Below are 25,953 nucleotides of genomic sequence, written 5' to 3' on the forward strand. Positions count from 1 at the left end.
AAGTAACCAATGCAAAAACCTCAGAGAGAGGTGGTGGGCTCAATTCTTTTGGGCTCAATTCTCATAAACTGTGTCCTCCCAAAGTTAGGTATAGAATTCTTTGATAGTCTCATTCAATTCAAACCCAGCTTTCTTGGTGTTTATGTATCAATAGTAAATTACCAAATAAAAACCAGTGATATGGGGGTTAACATAAGCATTGTACACCTTAGTCAAAACTAGATAGCCCCAAAGACTTTTAAACTCAGCCCTCAATTTCTGTCTTCTGGGGGCAGGTGTGGTGGTGAAATTAAAGGAATAGATATGTTTTATTTATTTTTTCATTTTTATTTTTTTAATCCTCACATGAGGATATTTTTTTCATTGCTTTTCAGAGAGAGTGGAAAGGAGAAAGAGAGGGAAAGAGAGAGAGAGAGAGAGATATCAGTGTGAGAGAGACACATTGATTGGTTTCCTCCTGCAAGTACCTGACCAGAGCTGGGGATCGAGCCTGCAACGTGCCCTTGGCCAAAATTGAACCCGAGACTCTTCAGTCCTTGGGCCCACAAGGACTGTCTTTAAAGTATTGACTCATAAGAATTCCCTAATAAATTTACCTGCATGCAAATCTCTATCTCAGGGTCTGCTTCCCAGAGAACATGGCTAGAAACATCAACGGTTATTTAGTGAATTAAAAGACTGCATAAAAATGCATCCTTTTTATTGGTTGGTAATGATTAACATAAAGTATAAAGTTTATTGGTTGGTAATGATTAACATGAAGTATAACAAAAGTATAAATACCTTTGAGATAAAGGTATACATAATATACCTTTTGAAATAATAATTCGAAGTATTATTGTGCATTTATATTAAAATTTTCAGATCTTAAGTTGTTGGTGGAGACTAATAAAGTAAGTTAATTGAAATGTTTATCATATTAAATATTTTCTTATTGGAAAAACTGACAACTTATATATAACTATTCATCTGATGTACAGAAAGCATAAGAGGGCACAAAAACTTTAATATTGGCAAAATTAGTATACAGATGATTTTATTTGTCAGGATAAGCTAGATGATGTTGCAGTAATAAACTACACCAAAACATCAGAAGTTTATCACACAAAAGTTTCTTATTCAGGCAAGTCAACAAAGAGTCCAGAAGTTTCTCCAGGATATCGCTTCATGTAGAAGATCAACACTCCAAATTGCTTCCTTCTTCTGGTATCTCCATCTCAGTGTGATGCCTGAGCATTTTTTGTGCTAGGAAAGGCAGCATGGGAAATCATGTACTGACTCTTAAATCCTTTGGCCTGGAAGTAGCACAGCCTGGTCACTGTCCATAGGTAGAACTAGTTGTATTCCTATCTAGCTGCAGAAGTGAGAAATGTAACCTTTTACAGTAGTCCCCACATATCTGTGGGGGACATGTTCCAAGACTCCCAGAGAGTGCTTGAAACCACAGACAGTATCAAACCCTATATATACTGTGTGTTTTTTTCCTATACTGTACATACATACCCATGATAAAGTTTAATGTATAAGTTAGGCATAGTAAGAGATTAACAACGAGAATAATAAAATACAGTAATTATAACATTATACTATAATAAAAGTTATGTTAATGTGGTCTTTCTCTCTCTCAAAAATACATAATTGTTCTGTCCTCACCTTTTAATTTAAAGGAAGCACTTTACGGATTCTCTTTGACATAAGTGAAATGCCGGCATCACCACTCTTATGCTTTGGGGCAATTATTAAGTAAAATAAGGGTTACTTGAACACAAGCACTGCAAAACCTCAGCAGTCAAGCTGATAACCGAGATGGCTACTAAGTGACTGGTGGGCAGGTAGTGTATACAGTGTGGCTATGCTGGACAAAGGCATGATTCACGTCCAGGGTGCAAAGGAGCTACTTAGAACAGCGCACAATTTAAAACTTAAGAATTGTTTATTTCTGGGATTTTTCATTCACTGTTTTTGGATCTCAGTTGGCCATAAGTAACTGAAACCGTGGATAGAGAAACTATAGGAAATTAAAGATGGAGGTGGACTGAATGGAAGCTACACTGACACTCTCCCACAACCAAACTGGAATTACAACTAAAATATAAAAAACCATCCTGAATAACCAACTGCAACTGAAGACTAGCTGGAGAGCACCTTCATAACCAAGGACCTAGAGTGGAGACCACAGAGAGACTGGTAGGAAGTGTGGAGGCACCAGAGGGCTGGCTGGGCTCCCACAGGCAGCAGCTGAAGGTCCGGGGGGATATCTCAGCTGTGGGGGTTCCCACTGAGGACTCTGGGGCCTAAACCCCAGGCTGGGCTTCCCAGCCCAGAGCATCAGAACTGAGAAAGGTGCTCACATAACAACTGGTTGTGAAAAGCAGCCAGGTTTCTGTCTGCCAGGAAGAGATGGCTGGAAATGCAGGCACCCTCTTCAAGAGCCAACGCACAAAGTTCTGTATGCAGCCACTCACCTTGGGCTCCAGCAAAGGGAGGGCAGAGTGGACTGGAGATGTGTGAGGAGAATCTAGACTTGTGGGCTCTGGAGATAGAGCTCAGAGGGCACCCCTCTGGATTGAGACATTCCCCCAAACTGCAGAGGACATCTTTCACGGGCAGAGGTTTACCTTCCAGCAGCTTTTGCCTGAGGGGGAAGCAACTGCCCCACCCTGCTGGAAAACCTCTCCCCCTACTCAGAGGAGTTTCTACAGCCTGAGGCTCCTTCAGAGACTGATAACAACCAGCCACCCTACCCTGTGGAGTTTCTACAGCCTGAGGCTCATTAACAGAATCAGATTAATGAACCTACAGGCAAAGGCAGAACTCAGAGTGCTTTGGGTCTTTGCCTGATCTGCTTCTGGACCCCGGGCCTTGGAAAAGCAGATTTTGGTGTGCATCTTGGTCCTGTCCAAACGTACCCAGCCCCAACAGAGGGGACCTCAAGCCATGGGGTGTTGATAGCTCTAAACAGGGCACTCAGGGCCAGTCACAAAGAGCGTCTGACATTGGCCTGCACCAGGGACCCTCCAAAAAGACCGAGTCCTAGCAGGCCTACCTAATACATAGAAACAAATTCAAATAGGCAGCCAAAATGGGGAAACCAAAAAACAAGCCCCAAATGAAAGAACAAGAGAAGTCTCCAGAAAGAGAAACTGCAGATAAAAGGGGTCTATTATACATATTGAGAAAAGGAAAGAGATTGAAAATATTAATGAACATTAGTAATGTCAGTCACAAGAACAGCCTTATACTGAGAGAGGCTAATATTTTAGTATCCAGAAGGATCGTCTTCTAAGAGAATTTCACTTTTGGGACAAACTCTCTGTATATATCTTATCCTAGGACAGAAATTAATTTTAAGCTCCTATGTTGATTTGGCAATTTAAATGGAAGTATATTTAGTTAAGTATAAACAGAATCAGCAGCTACAGTAGAACCTGGAAAGGCTGACAGTCTCTTCAAACATAGTAAAGAATAGAACACATTTGAGTTGAGCTGTGAAAATTTATGTAAAAATCTTTTCCAGAGGCTTCCTTGAAAATGTGATTGTAAAATTTTAGAACAAGAATAAAATACAAATAAAAGTGAGCTTTGCCCAAATTTACTTTAACATTTGACCATTTACTCCTTTACTCCATAGGAAAGGAGTAAATTACCATCAAATAAGTATACGTCCCACCCTTATTTCTATGGTATTCTTCAAGAAGGAAAATGTTTCATATGAAAAACATTCCACATTATTGATTGCAAGACAGTTCATACCTAAACATAAAAAAGTCAGTGAAGCCCTGGCCAGTGTACTCAGTGGTTGGAGCATCGGCCCATGCACCAAAGGGTCAAAGGCCTGTGCCTGGTTTGCAGGTTCAGTCCTGGGCCCCAACTGGGGCCTGGGTGGCAGGCAACCGATTGATGTGTCTTTCTCACATCAATGTTTCTCTCTCCCTCTCCCTCCCTCCCTTCTAGTCTCTCTAAAAACCAATGGAAAAAGTGTCCTCGATAAGGATTAACAACAACAAAATAAGTCAGTGAAATCAAAAAGTGAGTAAAGATATAAATTTTCTTGCTTTCCAGAACCTTGAAGATAAATATAATTTTTTGGTGTTTTGTTCTATAAAGTTTTATCATATGTAATAGATTCATGTAGTGATCACAATTAGGACATAGAATTACTCCATCACTCCAAAGTAACTCCTTCATGCTACCCTATAGTTACACCCTCCCTCAACTCTAACACCTGGTAACCACTATAATTTTGCCATTTTAAGAATATTATATATGTGAAATCATACCATATGTACCCTTTTGAGATTGACTTTTCAATCAGCATAATGGTTTTGAGATCCATGCAAGTTGCTGCATGTATCAAGTTTGTACCCTTTTATCACTGAGTAGTATTCCATGATATGAATGTACCATTGTTCATCTTGTCAGCGCTTGGTATCATCAGTATATATATATGTATTTTTGGCCATTCTAATATGTGTATAGCGGTAGCTCATTGTGGTGTTAATTTGCATTTTCCTAATGGCCCATGATGTTGAACTATAATGATATCTTACAGTTACATAGTGTTCTAAATTTTTACAAATACTTTTTTAAACATCTCAGTTAATTCTCACAAGTATAGTGAGATGTATTTCAAGTGATAAAAGGCCAATATTATGTAAATCTGACAAAGACAGCAAAATGTAATTACACTACCATAAAATCAAAACAATTTAAAACTCAAAAGGAATATGGCGGCAGTTTAGTCAGATTTTGCCATTTTACAGAGAACTGAGTTACAGAGAGGTAAAATAACTTCTCACACAGCTGGAATCATACCAAAAAATACATTTCTGATACTTGGACCTCTTCTACATTGTCCAGTTAAGTAGGTGACAATTTATGCTTGAATCCTTCAAGTGACTAGGAATTCACTCACTTTTTGCCCAGTTCTATTAGGAAGTGTTTCTTGACATGGAACTGAAATGGCCTAAAAACAAACACACAAGTCTGTAAGTGTTTTGACATTGAACTGAAATGCTTACAATAGGTCCTACCAATGGGTCTAGTTTCATCCTTTGAGACTCTCCTGAGAAGTGTGGTCCTTTTTTCACATGACAGTACTTTAGATACTTGAAGACAGCCATCATGCTCCCAAAAATATACACCAGGATGAACATTCACATTTTCCCCCAATCCTTCCTTAGTGGAGCTTCTAAAGCCCAACAGAGACATTTACACAGAGTAGATGTTCCATTAATTTGTGACACCTGAGTGAATAAACTTAAAACTCTGTATTAGTTTGTTGGACTCTTCTTACATGGTTAGAATCCCCAAATTTTATGATTCTAAATATGACTATCTAGACTTTAGCCCAGAGTCAACATCAAGCTGTTTTAAGGTTTGTAAAAGACCCTGTCCTTTCCAACTTTGAATTAGATAAAATTTTTATAAATATGAGTTCTACATATTCTCTTAATACTAACTGTTGACTTAGTGAGGGACTGTCATTCTGCACTAAAAACCTCTGCAGAGGCTGACTGCCGTCCAGGAGTCAGTCAATCATCTAGCCCCTTTTCTTCCCCACCTTACTCATAAGTATATGACGAAAAATGTCAATGCCTATTGGGTACAGATAAATATTGTCTACAACATTTCAGTTGCTTTTTAAAAAAATTCCCCCTTCCCTGGGCAAATGAATACTGTAACAAAGGGAGAAAATAACAAGGAGTCAAAAAGCAAATAATTCCAGGTTTTAGAATTCCACTTTTCACCCTGATTCACCCTGAAGTCCAACCCTTGCCCACGTTTGGTGTTTTAACACCTAAACTGTTTTCCATCATTCCTCAAAGATGAGGACAACTGTTCTCAGGTCTCATTTGTACTCCCCACCTCCCACCCCCAAAGTTTTCAATTTAAGGTACCTCAGATGATATAAACTAAATGGGAACTGTTAGGTTTCTTAGAATTTCTTCTCCTATTTGGAAAGAGTATTGCTTCTTGTCAATAGTTATACTACTCTCTTGAGTAACAGTAATAAGTTGCTATTTATTGAATCACTTCTGTGAGCCTGGCTCAGTGTTTTGGATGTGTTACTTCCATTACAACAATCCTACGAGAAGGATACAGTTATTTCCATGTGGCAGATGAGAAAGAGACCCAGCATAATATAACTACTAAGTGTTGAAAAACAGAATTAAACCCAGGTCTGCCTGACCTCACAAATACACATAGTTCTTTCTACTACGTCAATCCATTTAAGTTTCCTTTGTAGAGAATGAAGCACTATAATATTTAGGGAGCTCTGCTTTCTCTGTCAGCTCTAACCTTACACTAGAAACTGCAAGTGGGCTTTTCTCTTCCTTGATCATCTTCTGACTCTGAACAGAATTTTAAAAAGCCCATTCTTTGTCCTGTCTTAGCATTTTTTTTGCAAGTCTCACCTCATTTGGGGGCTTCAGATTTCTTGACACTATCCTTTAGGGCCCATGTTACCTTCTTATAATTATCCTTGGTATGTGGTTGTTTTCTCCCAAGGTTTCTGTCACTTCCAATTAGCCAAGCAATTCCTCCTTGTTGGTCAGAATTAGGTTCCCCAGTTGCTCTGCTGGGACATCAAATCATGAGAAAGGCAAATCAAAAACTTGTCAGATATTTTTCTTTCAGCCCAATGAAACTTTTAAAAGGTGTCCAGCTATTTGAATTTTCTTTTTTGATTGTTGCATTGCTATAGATATTGACAAATAGTATACTGCAATGCACTGTGGTATCAACAATGAATTCTTTTTATGAATAATTGCATGTGCAATGTATGTTTGGAACCAAATAAAACACTCTAATGCAGCTTCCCATTATCTATATGCACCTCTTCATTCTAACGCATTCTTGTTTCTCATCCCCCACTCAAGCACACCACATGGAGAAATATTTATTTCTAATAAATGAATTTATTTGTGTATCTCATTTTGAGTGTAATTCCAAAACCAGAAAGTGGAAGGGAGGGCGGAGAATATAACCTCTCTGAAGTAAAATATATGTCAGAAAGTCCATTAATTAAGGTCATAAAACAAAGGGTTGTGAATTTCAGTTTTTGCTAACCTCGAAGTGAAATTTAGTATTTCTTTCATTGTGAACATAGGTAATAAACCACAGTGTTATGAGAAGTACTGCTGACTTTTTTACCAATAAAAATCACACATATTTTCCCACCACATTACTATAGTTGTAGAAATCACAAGATACAATTGGTGTTTACTACTTAAAAGCTATAGATATTATTAGATCCTCTGCTATATTTTACTTGATGCATAAAAAATAAAGAAGCACATGTTTAATAACAACTTAAAGAAGCACATGTATAGCAACTTAAAGAAGCACATGTATAGCACACTTTTGTAGAATATCTTGATTACTGTATTTTAGTATAATGGTTTCATTTATAATCTTATTCATATTTCATTTATTTAAAACATTCTAAAAAAGGGCTTTCTAGGCTTCAGACTGCCAAAGGGATGCATGGCACAAAAAATATTAGGAATGCCTATTATGGACTTTGGAATTATACTTAAGAGCATGTAGTCTGGTGTCACATTGCTTGAGTTCAAATTTTGTTCTGTCACTTACAGTACGACTTTGGATAAATTACGTATACTTTTTTATGCTTCAGATTCTTCACGCCTAAAATGAAGATAATATCTATCTAAAAATCTTGCTGTGAAGATGAAATAATATCTGTAAAGGGCTTAACACCATGACAGATACATAGTATGTTATGTTTCCACATCTACCCAGATGAAGATTTCATTCAAATTCTATTTACATTTATCCTACATATAGATTTATTTTTTTACTGTGTTGTTGCTAAAATTTTAAATATCATTAAATATTGACCACTTTTAAGTTAATATTTATAAAATACCTGCGTGATATAAGGAAGAATTGTACAATGAAGACCCCTATGCCCTCTATCCAGATTAAGAGGAAAAAAAGTTACCTTAAAAAGAATAAACATAAAATTTATTATCCAAACCAGAACACTTTTGAGGGTAAAAGAGTGCTATTACTATACCAGGAAAACAGGCAAATCAGGATTGTTCCAGCTAAACCAACACGTATAATCACACCACTTTTATGTTCCTGTGTGCTCCTTATTCTGTTCCCTTCCTTCTGTAGCCAGAGAAAATCACTATCTTGATTCTATGATTATCATTCTTTTGCTTGAATTTATAGACTTACTTCTGTTTGCACCGTTAAACAAGATATTTTTTACTTTTATTGGTCCTTTATAGAAGTGGAGTCCTATCGTAATATCCTTTTGTGAATTGCTTTGTTGCTTATCATTGTTAGATTCATCCATGTCTAAGGATTTGCAATTCATTTTTCCCACTCTTGTATTTGTTATAAAGCAATAGGAAGTTAATAAAGTTTTTGGTACTTAAAAGTGACATGGTGACATAACAAAAACCTAAAGTGTACATGTGGCTTTGGAGGTGGCAGAGGGCAGAAGGTGGAAGGACTTGAAGGACAGTGGTAGAGAGTTTGAGAGCCTTAAGGAAATTGTAGATGCCTGATAACACTGAAGAGGCTGCAGATGAGGTTTCAGCAGATTAGAACAGTCTTACTGGAAATTGGAGGAAAGAGGCAGAAACCTTAGCAAGTTTGTCACCTGCAGTTATGTGCAAAGTAGAAAATATGCCTAACGAAGTAAATGATCTAGCTAAGGAGACTTCCAGCCAGAATGTTAAAGATGTCACCTGGTTTTTTCTTGTTTATAGTAAAACGTAAGGAGAGAGGTAAGTTAAAGGACTATTCAAAAGGAGCCAGAACTTGTGAGATTTGAAGGTTTCCAGCCTCTCCCAGTGACAGATAAAAAATTAGAAAATAGCTGAGAACAAAGAACAAATCCAGGGCACTAATGGGAAAATATGAAGTTGAGAGTGTAGTTGTAAAGCCCTTTAAGACCTAAAAAGATCTAATGTGGTAACTCAGAATATTTTCATGTAGACATAAAGCGTGTGCCTCACAACCTCTTAATCAAACTGTGGGACTTCTAAGAAGTTTAAGGGTGTGGTACATGGCAGGCCCAAGGTAGAAAAGGGTTTATATGGAAGAAATTCATGAGTGTTGCTTTGTTTAATAGTATGAACTAAAATAAAATTCACAGGAGACCCACAAAATTTATAAGAGAATTATATTAGCAGAATATAATTTTTAAGAGATTTTTTAAAAAGGAATTATATTAGCATGCTATTTGCCAGCCTGGACTGGAAAGGACAGAGAACCAAATGAAAACAGGCTTTGGACATCCAAACTGCTACAGGTAGAAATTACACAGCTATAAACATGGAAAAGGAAGGATGATTCAGTGGGTGGACCCAAGAGACCAGAAGGCAGAGTTAAGAGCCATGGAGAATTACACGTAGGCCTTGAATTTTCTTCAAGGTACTACTGATCAGGTTGCCCAGGTGGATTTCAAAGTTTCTGTAAACTTGTGTGCCTCACCACCCTCACCCCTTTTTAAATGCACATGGTTATTGTATCCATTTCATATTAGGTATGTAGCAGCAAATACTGCATGTCTTTAGTTCACAGGTCCTCTTATTAAGAGGAACTGTATTTAAGGAGCTGTGCTTAAGAAAGTACACCTGAAAAGCTTCATCCATATCTGGACTTGATTTTGATTTCTAGATCTTTAGCTAATGCTATAATGGGATGACTGTTTTGGAGAACTTTGGGAGAGTATGAATGTATCTGCATATGGGAAGAATGTGAATCTTTGAAGGACAAATTATGGTAGCCAGACACCTGGTATTTGTGCTTTTGTGGTTCCCTGCCAAACCGTACCAGGGATCATCTGTGGGACTAATAGAATACAGAAGTAATGATATATCTGTTTGAGTGATTTTGACTTCTCTCTCTCGGGTCACTTGCTCTGGGGAAAGCCAGATGCCATGTTGTAAAGACACTCAGGAAGCCCTGTGAGTGAGCCATCTTGGAACTGAGTCTTCCATCACCTTTATTAGACTGCAACCCTGTCTTTCAACAACATTTTGTGACTTTTTCCCCCCTTAAAGATCTATATTTTTAAATTTACTCACATGTAATTCATATTTTTAAAACAATATGGTAAAGTGTGTCATTAAAAATTATTTTCTCACAGTTCCTTTTGGCTAGAGAAATGCAGTTTGCTTTTTTATATTACTATATCCAGAATCCTTGCAAAGCTATTTTAATAATCTGTAAAATTATGTTTCTTCATTTCCAATCTTTATAGACTTTGTTCTTATTGCCTTCAATGCCGGCTGGTATCTCCAATGTGGTACTTGTTCCTGATTCTAAGGTACTGCCTCAAAATTTACATTTTTATTTATTTTTTTCTTAGTTTTTCTTTTTATTGTCAGTGGGGTGACACTGGTTAATAAAATTATACAGGTTTCAGGTGCACAATTCCACAACGCATCATCTGTACACTGTACTGCATTCACCACCTGAAGTCAAGTCTCCTTCCATCACCATTTATCACCATTTTGCCCTCCACCCCTCCTTGCACCCCACCGCCTAGCAATCCCCACACTGTTGTCCATGTCTGTGAGTTTTTTCCTCTCTTTTTAATAAAATTTCATTTTTAAAAGTTTATTGTAGGTTTTATTAAGGAAGTTCTGCACAACTCTATTTTGGCAAAAGGTTTTATCCATGTCTATGTTAATTTTTTCTAAAGCTTATGATTTTTTCTCTTTTAATCTTTTAACATGTTAAAGTACATTCCTGGGCTAAATTCACCTTGAGGTTTTATTATCTTTTTTACACATTTTCTGGATTCTGTTTGCTACTATGTTATTTAAGGTTTTTGCCTCTATCTTTATGAATATGATTGGACTCTCTCTTATTGTCCTTGTCAAGTTTTAGTGTCAAGATTACAGAAGCCAAATAAAATGAATACAAACATGTTTCCTCTTTCCTATACTCTGGAATAGTTTGTGTAAGATTGAAATTTGTTCATTGAATATTTGGCAAAACTCTCTGGGCAACATGTTTTTGTTTTTCAAATATTCCTACTCATTCAATCTCTTACATAGTAATCAGACCATTCTTTTTAAATAACTTGAAAAGTTACACTTTCTGGAAACTATTTCACTCTTACTTTCCTATTTTTTATAACAAAATTGTTAATGATGCCTCCTCAATCTCTACGGAATTTGTAGTAATATCCCCATTTTCATTTCTAATATTCTTTGTCTCTCTTTTCTTTCGGGGGTAGCCTTATCCAAGGTTTGTTAGCTATTATTAAAAGATACAACTGTTTTTTCCAACTACAGTTGACATACAATATTATATTAGTTTCAGACGTATAACTTACGAGTGGTCACTCCAATAAGTCTAGTACACATTTGACACCATACATAGTTATTACAATTTTTTTTTTCTTCCCAGTGTTGGGTTCATTAAGAGCATGGGGTCTACAGTGGAGCCCCAGGTGCTTGGAGTATGAGGTGCCAGGCTGGGCATCAGCCTGAAGGGGCAGTAGTCCAGCAGGCAGCCAAGGATGGGGTCTCCACAACCTGGGTCTACTAGAAAGTGTGACTCTCAGATCCACCTTGCCCAAAGCCTTTCAGCCCAAACATGGTGGTGTAGAAGTGGTTGCCAGTAGAGCTTGCCATGTAAGATGGGTCTAATTCAAATAAATATTCACAAAGAGCAAATAATATGATAGATTTAAATCCAAGTATATTAGTAGTTGTATTATATATAAGCAAGCTAAATATTCTAATTAAAATATATCAGAGTAGATTTAAAAATATATTATTTCATACCAGTCCTCAGGTTAGTATGCTTTTTCCATCACACTTAGAATAAAATCCAAACCCTTTCCTGGCTTTCAATGCCAACATAATTTAGCTCTTTCCTATGGCCAAACTTAACCTTCTTTGTCACTATGCTTCAACCAGGCAGGCCTTCTTTTGGTCCCTGAAATAATCAAGCTAGTTCATGCCTGAAGGTTTTATATTACTGTCCCCTCTAAGAGCAATGAGTTACCCAATTTTTGCAAAACTGAATTCTCTTGTCAAAAGAAGCTTAAATGGCACTTTCTTTAGATTTTAGTCATAAAATCTAAAATGGTCATCTATTTTAATTTCCTATTTAGCACTATTACTATCTTATAATTTTATTATTTATTTATGGCCGATTACCACTGAGATGTTAACTCACTGATAGTAGGGATGGTGTCTGCTCTAATTACACTGTTTCCCCAAGTCTAGAACAGTGACTAGGAAAGTAGATACTCAATAAATATTTAATGAATGAATAAAGTTAATTTACCTCTTAAACAGGTACTTTCTTATGGTTTTGTATGTTTACTGTCTTGGTGGTGGTAGTTCAAAGACTTTCCTGATTCTAAAAGGTACCAAATTATATCCAGATCCCCTTTATGTATGTTAGTGATCCTTGAAAATGTGCATTGAATAATCTATGTTAAAATCACAGTTATTCCATTAATTAATCAGGTATGTGGTGTAGTCCTACATATAACTATGGTAACATGTAAAAAAAGAAAGGTTCAGAGGAAGGCTATGCTCCTGAATTACTAAAGGGGTGCAATATGCTTCTGAAGAACATGTTTGCTTGTTGCAAATTAAGATGAGAGTAACATAGGTGTATGTTACAAAGCATAAAATAAAAAAAATAAAAAACTCCTTTCACCTGTTCTTAAGCAAAAGAAAATAAAAATTTAAAAAATTACCCCCTTAAAGAAAGGTTGTTTTAGAGTGGTAATTCCAAGGATTTATGTCTAATTAGGAAAATACACATGGTGGGGGGTGATTACAAAGGCACTGTATATGAAACCATGCAATAATCATATTTATTAAAGATTAAAAAAAGTAGTTGAAATTCTTAGGAGGAGCTCATTAAAGAAACATTTTGCAAAGATTATGGAGCTGGACTTGGAACAGTGATAGGTCTTAATGGTTGAAAATGTTCAGGTGAGTGTGGGTGTTGGAGGAGGTAACTTTTTCTTGGTGTTCTTAAGTAGTATTTGAGAGTAGTTCTCACTTAGGAAGCCCCCATCACAAAGCAGTAAGCAACCAAGACTTTTATCAAAGATTGGACTCTTATCTCCTCTGCCAAAAACTACCAAATTTCTTTTTAATCTCCATCATCCACATCTTTTATCCCTTGCATTATTCTCCCTTTTCTTTACATCTTTGTCAAAGATTCTCATCTATTTTAAGTAATGGAAACAGGTAAATCTCTCTACTTCAAGGCATGTAACCAATACAAAACATTATAATTATTCTGTGGAATATTTAAGAAAAAACTGGGAAATGCTGTCTTAAAACATATATTGCATGCATTTTAATCTTTAAAAAATAATATAAATAAGAACATTAAAGAATATTGACCAAGGGTTATCCACTTCCATACACCAAATAAGAAACCCCTGACCTATTAAAAGTAATAAGCAAATAACAAATAATGACTGTGATTTCCTTTCATGGCTGTACTCTAGCAGGAATGGATTCCACCCTGATATTAAGTCCAGTGCTGCTGTCACATAGGACATGCTTTGTGAACCTCAATGAAGCTGCCAGGTTTAGGGAAGATTTAAGAACCAGTGTCAGAAATGAAAGAGTAAGACTTCACTAGATGTGTTGTCACTGAGACTGATAGCCATTTTCCTTCTACACCTTTTCTTCCTCAAGGGTTAGCAGCTGCTTCCCACAGATAGACCAGAAATCCCTCCACCACACTGACCATCTGCAGATGCCCTGGGGCTATTCACAACTTTGTCCCTCTACACTCTACAGCAAAGTAGAACCCTCAGGGAAGTTCTGGATTCATCCACAGCACAAGCCGTTTCACAAACCCTTTGGCAGCCCCACCCCACCTCTAGCTGTTTCCAGTGTTGGGACCTATGATTCCTTTATCTTCTGAATGTTATGCTACTCATCTACCCACAAAACATAACCCTAACCCAGTGCATACACGCAGTCTCTAGCCCTCTTTCTAATATAAAGCAACTGCCCTGTATATGCTTCTTTAGGATGGCTCAGAACTCTCATTCCCAGGGTCTTTCCCATTTACTCACAGCGTGGATATCATGCTTTCCAGGTAGTTTGAAATATAAAATCTACAGCCACTTCTGCCTGCCCAACCTTCTTAACCTTTTCGGAAGCTTCCTAGTTAGTTTCCCTTCTCAGTGCCAGCTTTGTGACAAAACTAGACACTATGACAAAATGAGATTCCTACAGATGAAACTGCAGATAGTCCCTACTTAAGCAAGCTGTGAGATTAATTTCTGGGATAAAGGTGCTCTGTATATCCATTTCAATCCTGCGTCCAATACTATCTCATTATCGCCAAATAAAAAGGCAGAGAAAGTTGATGGGTACAGATTAGGGGAAGAAAAAAACACAAAATTAAGAGGTATATGGGAGTTTTACTTTCTTTGGGCTGATGATATATATATATTTATACACACACACACATATATTTAAACTAAAAGGAAACCGTTCATATTGTAATGTATTAAATAGGCAGAATTCTCTTCTTGGTTTCTCTGCTGTTGGTAGATGTTCTTCTGGCTCCAGCTGGCATCTCTGAATAGTGAAACAACTTCTCACGATCAAATTCCACTGCCCTGAAGAAGGGTCGAGCTGGAGGACCCGCTAATGCAGGGAGCGAAGACGACAGAGACACAGGTCTCTCACGACCCCTAAAGTCTCCAAAGAGGGCGAGCCCCAAACCCAGGAGGTAAAAAGAGAAAGGGCGTGGCGGAGCTGAGGCCTCGCAATGCTGTCTCAGCCCGAGCACAGCCTAACCGAGGTTTTATCCCTCCCTAAATCCGCTGGGTCTCGGGCCGGCTCCGACCCCATTCCCCAGCCTGCTCCTCCATCACCTCCCAGGGAGGACGCGCTCCTGCCCACATCACCCGACCACCTCGGGAGCCCGCAGGCGCCACAATGGGGAGCCTCACGCCCACCTACCTGGCCTGCGCCTGCGCCTGCGCCTCCCCTGCGCTCTCAAGGTCGGCACCGCCCCCGCCTCTAACCCAGCACCTACGGAAGAGGCACTAGAGGACGTCTTGCGTATCCTCACCTCTGCGTGGCGTGGGGTTGACGCTATTCAGGAGAGGGGCGGGACTTCCTGTCCCGCGCGGGCTGAACTTCCGGAAGAGCCGGAAGACCCTCTCCCTCACAGTGTCGACAGGTTCCTGGCTGCGGGTGAAGAGGGGAGATCCGGGACAGTCACGGTCACTCCAGGGCGTCTGGTCCACTACCTGTGCTTGGCGCCATGGTGAGTCCTTCTGTGAGGGCTGGAGTAACTACTGTGGGTGGGAAGGGCTCGGAGGTCAGTCCTGGGAAGGGAGCCGGTCCAGTGCCCCGCTGAGGATGGAGCGGGCAGAAGCAATGGAATGAGCCGCAGGGCAGGACCCAACACCTGCCTTGGAGCGCCGGGGCGCCTGGGCCCCTGAGGGAGCAATATCTTGTCCTGCCCAACCGCGACTTCTGTCCAGGAGTACGGTAGCCAAAATGTTCGTGGCCCATTCACAGTGTGCGGCGCGTGGTCCCAGAGTTGACCTTGCTCGGTTGGTCGTCTCAGGTGGTCCCAGAATTGACCTTGCCTGGCTGACCATCTCCTCCTCTCCATAGTTGCAGGGCAGTGGCCAAAGCTTCAGATCTTAGAAATGCCTTTAGCCTTTTCAGGCGGGCACAACGTATCCCCATGTACAGGTGAACACCTGTCACTTACTTAAAGAAACAGCAAGGTCAGCATGTCTTTCAAACTCAGCCCTTTTGGAATTGGAAAGGGTGCCAAATAAAAAGTCGGGACTTTAGTAAGGAAATACTTTATTCGAAAGGAATATTGTAAGGAGGTGGGGGAAGGGACTGTTACAATAGGGAGAATGCCTTGACCGTAAGATCTGCAAGAGTCTCAAAGGTTAGGCAAAAGGGGTTTTTCTTTTATAGAGAGGAGTAAACAAGGCTAAAAGAACCAGGTGTGGGGAAGTGAGATGAAAGGGTAGTATGGTCTGATAGTAGATCATGGATTGTTTTACCCTCAGATGAGTCTATTCTGTAAAGGAGCTGTTGAGGGGTTGTATGCTGTTTCAGACTGAGGGTGGGCTGAAGTTCAGGGACCTGGGGGAAGGGGATCTTAACCAGAATTTGAGTAACAAACATTTTATTCCAGTTGATCTACAGGGACAAGTAGTTCAGCTAGTCATTTATGAAGCAAAGAATATGAATTTGGAGGTTTGTGTCTGGCCTTGTATGTAAACAAGAGGGTCACCTGTGAGCTTTACCCAGGTCCAATGGGGTCCAGTGGTTCTTTGCAGTTATCCTTTTCTAGAACACAAAAGGTGAGGGTGGGGGAATTTCTTATCCTTTGCTGTTTTCCAAGATCACAGGGGTCCAGTAAAATTCAACATTGTCAGTTTCTTGACTATATAAAAGGTTTCAAATCCTCATCTGGAGGGGATTCTTTCTTGGAATTTATCTTCAGTTTGCCATACTTTTCAGCACCTAATATTGACATTGTTCAGCTATTGTGTATGATGATTGACTTTTGAATGACTTTTAGAAACTTAACTGAATGTGAAACAAGAAATTCCAAATAACATTGTTCCTAGTGCACTCTGTGCCATGACTACTAACCTCTGACTTTTAGACACTGTGTGTGTGTGTTAGCACCTCAGTGAATAATACAGTATTATTTTTTTCCTTTAGTATCAATGAAAGTAGAGATAGGGAACAGCAAAATGGGAAGGAGCCAAACATGATAATTAGCCTACCCTCTCCCCAGTTTTACAGAAGGAAGAATCTGAGATTTAGAAATAGGCAATGATTTACCTAAAGTAACAGTAGTCGACATAGTCTGGATTAAAACTCAGATCTCCACTTCTTAAATTTAAGCTGTTTTTGACTCCTTGGTCTTAAAAGGTTAAGATAGAACGTAGTTAAAATCCTCAAATTCATAATAAGCACAGAGAAACTGAACGTGAACTTATTCCCAGTATTCTCTAATGCTAGAAGTAGAAACCTCTCAGAAAAGGTAGTTTTGTTTTAAGCTGAGGTAAACAAACTCATGATGTTTCTTAAAGTTTCACTTAAGAGAATGTCACCTGCAGAATGTCACCAGGGGCCAGGTAGTTGACTTTCTTCATTCTAGTATTGCTTATATTTCTAAATTAATTTACCTAACTCCACTTTAGCTTTCCCAGATATGAAATTGATAATGTCTGTATGTGTAAGTGTCAGTGCTTAGAATCCTTCAAAAGAAAGGATTTAGCCATTAAATGAAGTTAACAAGGGTTGAATTTCTTTAGGATTTAGTTTGGTTGAATTGAAAACTTTTGCACTGATTGGCCTAATGATGCAATGAAAACAGTGCAGTACTTGAATTCAGAAGACCCAGATTCTGCCCATTATTAGTTACATGAATTTGGCAAAATTACTCAACTTAGGTAAGACAAGAGTTCCATTTTCCTCTTATATAAGAGAAGTGGGACTTGATGGGAATTAAAACACCTAGCTCATATTTATGATTCATGACTTCCCTTAGGAGTTTTTCAAAATAAGTACAATGTACATGTTTTTTATTAAGATTTAGTCTGATTGCCACTTTTTTTTCCATGTTGATTTTCCAAGTTTGATTTTTTAAATCATTCTTTTTGGTTTTTTTTATGCATCATGTAGGTAATATTGGAATTTTTGTCCATGTTTGGCCAAGTATTTCATAGCTGTCTTAAATACTAGTCCAAATGGAAGACAAGGCCTTGGGACACCTTGATTTTATTTTTGTTTTAATAGATATAAACTCATTCTGCTCTCTTATTCTCTGATACATTATGTAGACCAAAATTCAGTAAACACCTGTACATGTAATACGGTTCTCCTTTTGTGTGCAGATGACAATAGGATTATGATCCAGACTAAAAATACCGTGTATTCACTCTTAATTTGTTTCATGTTGAGAAAGTGGATAGTCTATAGGCAATTTACTAAAGAATAAAACTATATGTTTTCTAATTTTTCTTTTTTAAACTTACAGACCAACTTTATTTATTTATTTATTTATTTATTTATTTATTTATTTATTTATTTTTTTCAGACCAACTTTAATCAAATAGATCTTTTCACCATTTTAGGCCGGTTTGTAGGAGAAAAGTAGATTAGAGCTAGCTCCTGGAATTGAAGGCATCCTATGTATAGCATCCTGTGGTAACTTTTACTGCTGGGATTGAGTTATGGTCTGTTGAGGTTTGGAAAAGTTTGTAAGCCTCTACCTTAAAGTTTATGAAAAAGTTTTCCTTTTGGGAGGTGGTGAGGAGTGTTGGGAAGAGAATGTGGTAAATGTTATAAGGGAAATACATGTAATTTGCTGAAAGAGTGCAGAGGAAAGCAATTATAACTGTGCAGAGGGGGTCATGGTAGTAGGTGACTTCAGCTGTGTTTTGAAAAGTGGGAGAGAGGGAGAAAAAGGAGAGAGAAAGAAACATTGATGTGAGAGACACACATTACATTGATTAGTTGCCTCCTGCATGGATCCCTTCTGAGATTGGGAATCAGACTTGCAATCCAGGTATATGCCCTTAATTGGGAATAGAACCCAGAACTCTCCAGTGTGTGGGCCACGCCCTAACCACTGAGCAACACTAGCCACAGCTCAGAATCTTATTTTTAATGAGTATTACAGTTAAGTCTGAAACTGGTGGTCCTTAAACCACATTTTGAGAGAACTGTAATGTAGACATTGGAGACTTTGATGAAGACATTGGAGGTTTTTGTGCTTAGTGATAATCAGACATTTTAGTTTGTTGATGTAGTGGATTAATTGATTTTTGAATGTTTAACTAGCCTTGTATATCTGAAATAAATCCCACTTAGTCATGGTGTATAATTATTTTTATATTTGTTGGATTTGATTTCCTAATATTTTGTTTAGGATTTTTTGCGTTTATAGTTATGAGAGATGTTGGGCTATAGTTTTGGGTTTTTTTCCTTTTTATGTCTTTTGGTATTAGTGTAATGCTGGCCTCATAGAATTGGTTAGGAAGTATTACCTCTGCTTCTGTCCTCCAAAAGAGATTGTAGAGAATTGGTATAATTTCTTCCGTAAATGTTTGGTAGAATTCACCAGTGAACCCATCTGGGCCTCGTGTGTTCTGCTTGGAAGTTTATTAATTATTGATTCAATTTCTTTAATAGGTACAGACCTATTCAGATTGTCTAATTCTTGTGTCAATATTGGCAAATTGTTCCTTTCAAGGAATTGGTCCCTTTTACCTAGGTTATAAAATTTGTGGGCATAGAGTTGTTTATAGTGTTCCTTTATGAGCCTTCTCATGTCTGTGGGATCTGTGATGTTCCCTCTTTCATTTCTGATATTAGTAATTTGTGTCTTTCCTTTTTATCTTAGTTATTCTGGCTAGATATTTATTGAATTTATTGATCTTTTCAAAGAAACAGCTTTTGGTTTCATTAATTTTTCTCTATTGATTTCTCTATTGTTTTCAATTTCATTGAATTTTACTCTAATTCTTATTGCTTCTGCTTACTTTGGGTTTAATTTGCTCTTTTTCTAGCTCCCTAAGGTGGAACCTTAGGTGATCGATTCTAAATATTTTATAATATATGTGTTCAATGTTATAAATTTTCCTCTAAGTGCTGCTTTTGCTGCATCCCATACATTTTGATAAATTGTCTTTTTGTTTAGTTCAAAATATTTTTAATTTCTCTTGAGATTTCCCCTTTGAACCATGTGTTATTTAGAAATGTTTAATCTCCACATATTTTGGGATTTTCCAGTTATCTTTCTGTTATTGATTTATATTTTAGTTCCATTGTGCTCTTAGAGCAGACATTATATGATTTCTTTGAAATTTGCTAAAGTGAGTTTTATGACCCAGAATGTGGTCTATCTTGGTGAATGGACATGTGTAGCTTGAAGGATGGATTTTGGTCAGGTTTCATCAGTTAATCACATAGTGGCTGGGATTTGTGTTTTTCTCAGTTCTCTATTTCTCTGACTTCTCTCATTTACTACTTCTTTCCAAAAGAAGTTTAGTTCAAGAAATCGTAGAGATTATTCTCTTGGTTAGTTTTTGGTTGATTCAGGTTAATTCATAATACCAGCTTATGCTTTGGGTTTGGGTCCACTTTTTAAATAATTTGGTTCTTTTATTTGCTCTGAGATAAAAGCTTAAAGCAAAATTAATTGATTTTAGGAAATCAGAAGATAAAGTGTTCATTTCTAAGAGAGAATTTATTATTTTTTTACTGTTGTGCCATGGTTTTGTCCATGTTACAAAATCAAGAATGAACACAACTTGCTCCGAAGAAACTTTGAAGAAATAAACTTGTCTGTAAATCGCCAGTCCTGGAAATGAACATTCTCTTGCTTTTGATTGAAATGGTTGTACCTTTTGTTTCACCAAACATTTAAAAATTGTTATCTCAAAAGTATTTGTTCAGTTATTCATTATTTGTTAAGTGCCATCTATATGTCAGGTATTGTTTTGACAACAGGAATATAACTGTTTATAAAACAGAAGCAGTCCTTTTATGGGGCTTATGTTTTATTGGGACAATCTGATGATAATCTCATGAGACATAATATGTGTTAGTCATGGTAAATGCAACAAAGAGATAAAGCACAGTAGGGGATAGAAAATGATTGGGGTAGTCATTTAAATAGGCCATTCAGAGAAAGCCTCCAGAAGGAGGTAACATTGGAACAAATATGAATAAATATATATATATGTGTGTGTATATATATATATATATATATATATATATATATATATTCAGCCTATATGCCTAGTACTTATGACTACATATTTATGAACTGCTTAAAATTTATTGTAGTAAATCTTCTGCTAAAGTTATACATTATCATTTTTCTAAACAGTGAACAGAAAAATAATAGAAATATGTTTGTTTTTTTAAAAAATGAACCCTATAGCATTATTTCATAAATTGCATTTTTGTGCCACATATTTTTAGTTTTTAAATTATTACATTTCTTGAGAGAATACAGCTCATTTACTCAAAATATCCTGATGTTACAGTCATCTTTTACTTACATAAAACAGACTTAGTAATTCTATTGTTAAAATAGATTAAATATCTTCTATGTTTTAGCCATAAACAAAAGATGTAGAAAAACCTGAAACAGTTTTAGCTTTTGATACTTTGATATTGAGACTTGGGATCTTAATGTTTGATTATAGTGTTCTATTTTAAAAAAATATTTAGACATTGTGAAAACCAATCTGCTCATACAAGCGTATCTTTAAAGTGACTTTGGGAAAAGTACAGTAAATATATGGCTTGAACTGGATAGTACAGTAAATATGTGGCTTGAATAAATAGTCTGCTTGAACTAGAACTAGATGACCTCTGTATTTTGACTCAAGGTTCTGTGATTTTGAATATGTAAATTTGTGAATATTATCAATGTACGTTTAGGGGATAAAGGAGGGAATATTTAATTTGTATTAAGTTCAAGAAGAGTTTCATAAAAGATTGATTGGACTAGGCCTTAAGGGTTAGTAGAAGTTGGAAGTATTCCGAGGGATAAGAAGTTGAATTTTTTCCTCAATAACAACAATAGCTATATTTACTTAGTGATTAATATTTATTTGCTCTACTTATATTAACTCATTTAAATTTTTATGAAGTAGTTAAATCTTGGGGATTTTTTTAAACCTTTTTCTTCTGATTTTTAAAAAATTTAATTTTTATTTTTCAGTTACAATTGGCATACGATATTAATTAGTTTCAGGTGTACAACATAGTGATTAGTCATATAAATAACTTAAAAAAGTGATCACTTCGATGAGTCTAGTACCCATTTGATACCATACATAGTTATTACAATATTATTGACTCTATTCCTTAGGCTGTACTTTACATCCCTGTGACTATTTTTGTAACTGGTAATTTGTACATCTTAATTCCTTTCCCTTTTTCACCCATTTCCCTAACTGCCCCCCCCCCCCCTTCTGGCAGCCATCAAAATGTTCTCCGTATCTGTGAGTTGTTTCTGTTTTGTTTGTTCATTTATTTTCTTTTTTTAGATTCCACATATAAGTGAAACTGTATGGTATTTGTCTCTCTTTGTCTGACTTATTTCACTTAGCATAATACCCCCTAAGTCCATCCATGTTTTCACAAATGGCAAGATTTCATTCTTTTTTATGGCTAATATTTCAGTGTATATATGTTACTACATCTTCTTTGTTCAATCATCTGTTGATGGACACTTAGGTTGCTTTCATATCTTGGCTATTGTAAGTAAAGCTACAGTGAACTTAGGGGTACATACATATGTCTTTTCAAAACAATGTTTTGGATTTCTTTGGATAAATACCTAGAAGTTATATTTTTACAGATGTAGAAATGGAGGCACAGCAGGATTAGAGTAACGCATCCAAATTCATACAGCTAGTAGGATTTGACTTTAACTCGGGCTGTTTGGACACCATACTGTTGTGCCAGTTTTATTGTTTATCTTTGGTAAGTTTCAACTTATGAAAAGATTGAATTTAAAAAATATTTTTCTGTAGAAATAATATTATAGTTTCTGGTTATTACATATCTAGAAAATCTTTCCCAATCCAGTTAATACCTAATATTACATCTCAGATAGTGTTAAGGAAATTAATTATTACTGTCAAACATAGCACTATTTTTTGGTCTTTCTAACTCAGATGCCAAACACTCTGACACTGCTGCTGTAAGTCACTATAAGGATTCCTTCAAATTTCCTTTCACCTTATTTTATTTATCATAAAGCTCCTTTAAGGAAAAAAAATAGATGCTGTAGATGATAATGAGGGGTATTTGCAATAGGTTCTTGAAGTGGAGAGGTTTAGATTGTGAAGAAGAAATATAAGATGGAGATACTAAGGGGCATTGAAGAGAGAAAGGGACACTTTTCTCCACCAGTAGGTAGAGATGACTTAATGAAAAGGGAACTTTAGAAAGCTGTTCTGTTCCATATTGTCAGTATATAATTATATAGACTGCCATCAGTTAATGTCACAAAAGCTCTGGCTGTTTTTCCTTTTAAAATAGTTTAATATTTTTATCTTTGTGATAAGTAGCAGAAGCCTTTTGAAATATTAATCTGAAGTGCTTATTTTTTATATTGTTATCTATGTCTACCCTTTACACAGTGCTTAGCTAATTTTAGTTGTCTTTAACCTGTTGATTGCCAGTGTTTGCCCAAATACAATGATCCATGTAGAAAATGCAGTGCTATAGTTTCATGCTTCCTTTTCCTGAAGTCATACTAGAGGATTCTGCTCAGCCAAAAATTCATTTACTTGAATGTTTATTGAGTATTTTTATCGTTTGAGAAGACTTTGGCCATTTTTATGATGAGTATAAATGATTGATTAGAAAATGGCTCCAATTTTTTATGTTTATGAGCATATGTATTCAAGAATAAGTGTTTCATGATTAGAATCATTTGTTTCTGGATACAGTCTTGCTCAAAAGAGAAGCCATGTTGTTTTTTGCTCAAAAGTTTTGCTTTTGTTATTGGCTAAATTCATTGTATAATTTTACTTCTGTTTAAATTTATGCTTACTACATTCCCCTCCTTTGCCCTATGAGATTAATTAACATTAGGACAATGAAGCCTCACTGTATTATTTATCACTAGACAGCTTAGTTCTTTGGCTAGATCAGATGTTTCACATTGAAAATACCAATTTTCTCCTAATCTAATCTTTAAAACAAAAAATAAAGTAGAAAAGTATATGGATAACTGGAATTAGAATTAATTGTCAACAAAATATGTTTTCTAATCAGGAGGGACAGATAAGAAAGCTTTGGTAACATTCATTGTAATGTAAGTCTTAACTTTAACTGAGGAGTTCTTTATGACTAAAACTTTTCTGATTTCAACTAACATTCTTATTCTTGATTTTATAGAAAGCTTCTCCATCATTCATATCAGGTATTTATGTTCATCATAATTCTTTCTCTTGATAGTCACTAAAAATTGTTCAGATTATAAAGAAAATGAACCATTTAATAAGAGAGAATTGGTTGAGTATCTGAGATAAGTTAAAAAAAACAAAACTGTAAAACTATTGCCACTCACAACTGTCCTGAGAGAAATTCCCACAAACCACTAATTGAGTTGAGAATGCTGAGCAATGGGCTAAGGTGTACTTTACATTAACTTGGAGCTCTGATTTCTTTTCAAGTCTCCTATAAATGTTAGCTCATTTAATCCTTGTGATTGCTAATCCTATTAGTAATAACTCTATACTACAGGCTTTGATGGTGGTTTGGAAATGGTAAATATGTGAAGGCCAACAGTCTATTATGTATTTAATTAAAATATTGCAATCATCAATAAGATCTTTTAAGATGTGGCAATCATTTGCTAACTCTTGCCATTTTCTAGATAAGGAGTGAGTCCCAGAGATTGCTTGACTAATTGCTGTATAGCTAGTTAGTAACGGAACCAATGTGACCCTAGTGTGTTTAATTATTACACACATTAAAGTCATAATGACTGCATCTTTAATAGTTAACTTTAGGGGTGCACATTAAATTTCTTGGTGTTTGTATAAGGCTTAAAATTTAGAGTTAAGCTAAATTTTTTATTTTAAATTTGTTTAATGAAGCTTTATTATTGCACTTAACAAAGTTGTAGTTTTTAGTTTGTTTAAAAGAAAGTAGTTTAGCCCTGGCTGGTGTGGCTCAGTTGATTGGGCATTGACCGTGCACTGAAAGGTTACCGGTTCAATTCCTGGTCAGGGCACATGCCTGGGTTGCAGGCTCAATCCCCGGTAGGGGTTGTGCAGGAGGCAGCTGATTGATGTCTTGCTCTCACATCGATGTTTCTCTCTCTCTCTCTCTCTCTCTCTCTCTCTCTCTCTCTCTCAAAACATTAAAAAATCTTTAACAGCAATCTTTAAAATAAACCTTTTTTTAAAGAAGAAAGTATTTTAACACAAAATACCTATTGCATTAAATTAAGAGGAATATCCTGTAAAAATATACTTCTTCCTTTGAGATACGTAAAAAACACGAATTGTCTTTTGATCTTGAAATGAATAATTTTCTTTTTTATGCCAAAATTTATTGCTTGGCACATAGTAGGGACCTGACTGTAGTGAAGAACAGTGGGAAAACTTATGCTTTATCCTTTAATTTCATCTAAAAGGTAAAAATTCAACTAGTATTGAAAACCTGACATGCTAGGCTCTTTCCTGGTAGTGGGAAGGGGGCTAAAGAAATTGGGTAAGTGCAGTTTTAGTGGGATGAGACCCTTAAGTTAGTGGTCACAGCTGAGTATGATAAAGGCTGCTTTGAAGTTATGAATGTGTTTTTTAGCAAGAAAGGTTTTATAGAGGAAGTGAAGGTTGAGGAATGAGTAGGAATTAGTCTGAACAAGATAATTTGTAAATGTCAAGGATAAACTTATTGGTTTTGACTAATAGCTTCTTTGAATATAGATCTGTAGGGAGATTTTTCTATAATATCAGAAAATGCAGTTAAGGAAAAATGGCAGAATTTAGGGGTGCCTTTTTCCATTGAACCTTTTGTTTGTTACTATCAGTACTATAATGAAACATTTATTCATGTCTTGGCTAGAGATGAAGTTGCTTTTTAACATCTTTACAAATATTTTATTCATCAACATTTTAATGACTATGATACTGCTTTACATGACATATTTCATAATTCATTCAACCTTCTGTGTCTGGAAAATTATATTTTAAAATAAAAATTTTTTATCCACTGATCTACTTACTACTTACTGATGGGCACTTGGGCTGTTTCCAGATCTTAGCTATTGTAAATTGCCCTGCTATGAACATAAGGGTGCATAAGTTGTTTCTGATTGGTGTTTCAGGTTTCTTGGGATATATTCCTAGAAGTGGGATCACTGGTTCAAACGGCAGTTCCATTTTTAATTTTTTGAAGAAATTCCATTCTGTTTTCCATA

At 36.4% G+C, this 25,953-nt stretch overlaps 1 protein-coding gene and 1 long non-coding RNA gene across 3 annotated transcripts in view; one reads left to right on the forward strand and one right to left on the reverse strand.

The window, feature by feature from the left end:
* Positions 1–664: 664 nt before the first annotated feature.
* Positions 665–15,085, reverse strand: LOC308554209. Of its 2 annotated transcripts, none has more exons than XR_013998365.1 (3): positions 14,961–15,085; positions 6,420–6,583; positions 665–4,966 (listed from the first exon to the last, which is right to left on the reverse strand). It is a non-coding gene; the product is annotated as an uncharacterized lncRNA (long non-coding RNA). The 2 variants fall into 2 exon arrangements; XR_013998366.1 differs by having other exon boundaries at positions 686–4,966; positions 6,420–6,580; positions 14,961–15,076.
* A 42-nt stretch (positions 15,086–15,127) lies between these two features.
* Positions 15,128–25,953, forward strand: part of TMEM161B (transmembrane protein 161B) — a 63,402-nt gene continuing 52,576 nt past the window's right edge. Inside the window, exon 1 of the mRNA XM_081131159.1 lies at positions 15,128–15,270. Coding sequence (XP_080987285.1) covers positions 15,268–15,270 — 3 coding nt within the window. The 5' untranslated portion in view covers positions 15,128–15,267. The remainder of the gene's footprint in view (positions 15,271–25,953) is intronic.

Source organism: Miniopterus schreibersii, assembly GCF_964146895.1.
Source record: "Miniopterus schreibersii genome assembly, chromosome: 3".
NCBI lineage: Eukaryota > Metazoa > Chordata > Mammalia > Chiroptera > Miniopteridae > Miniopterus > Miniopterus schreibersii.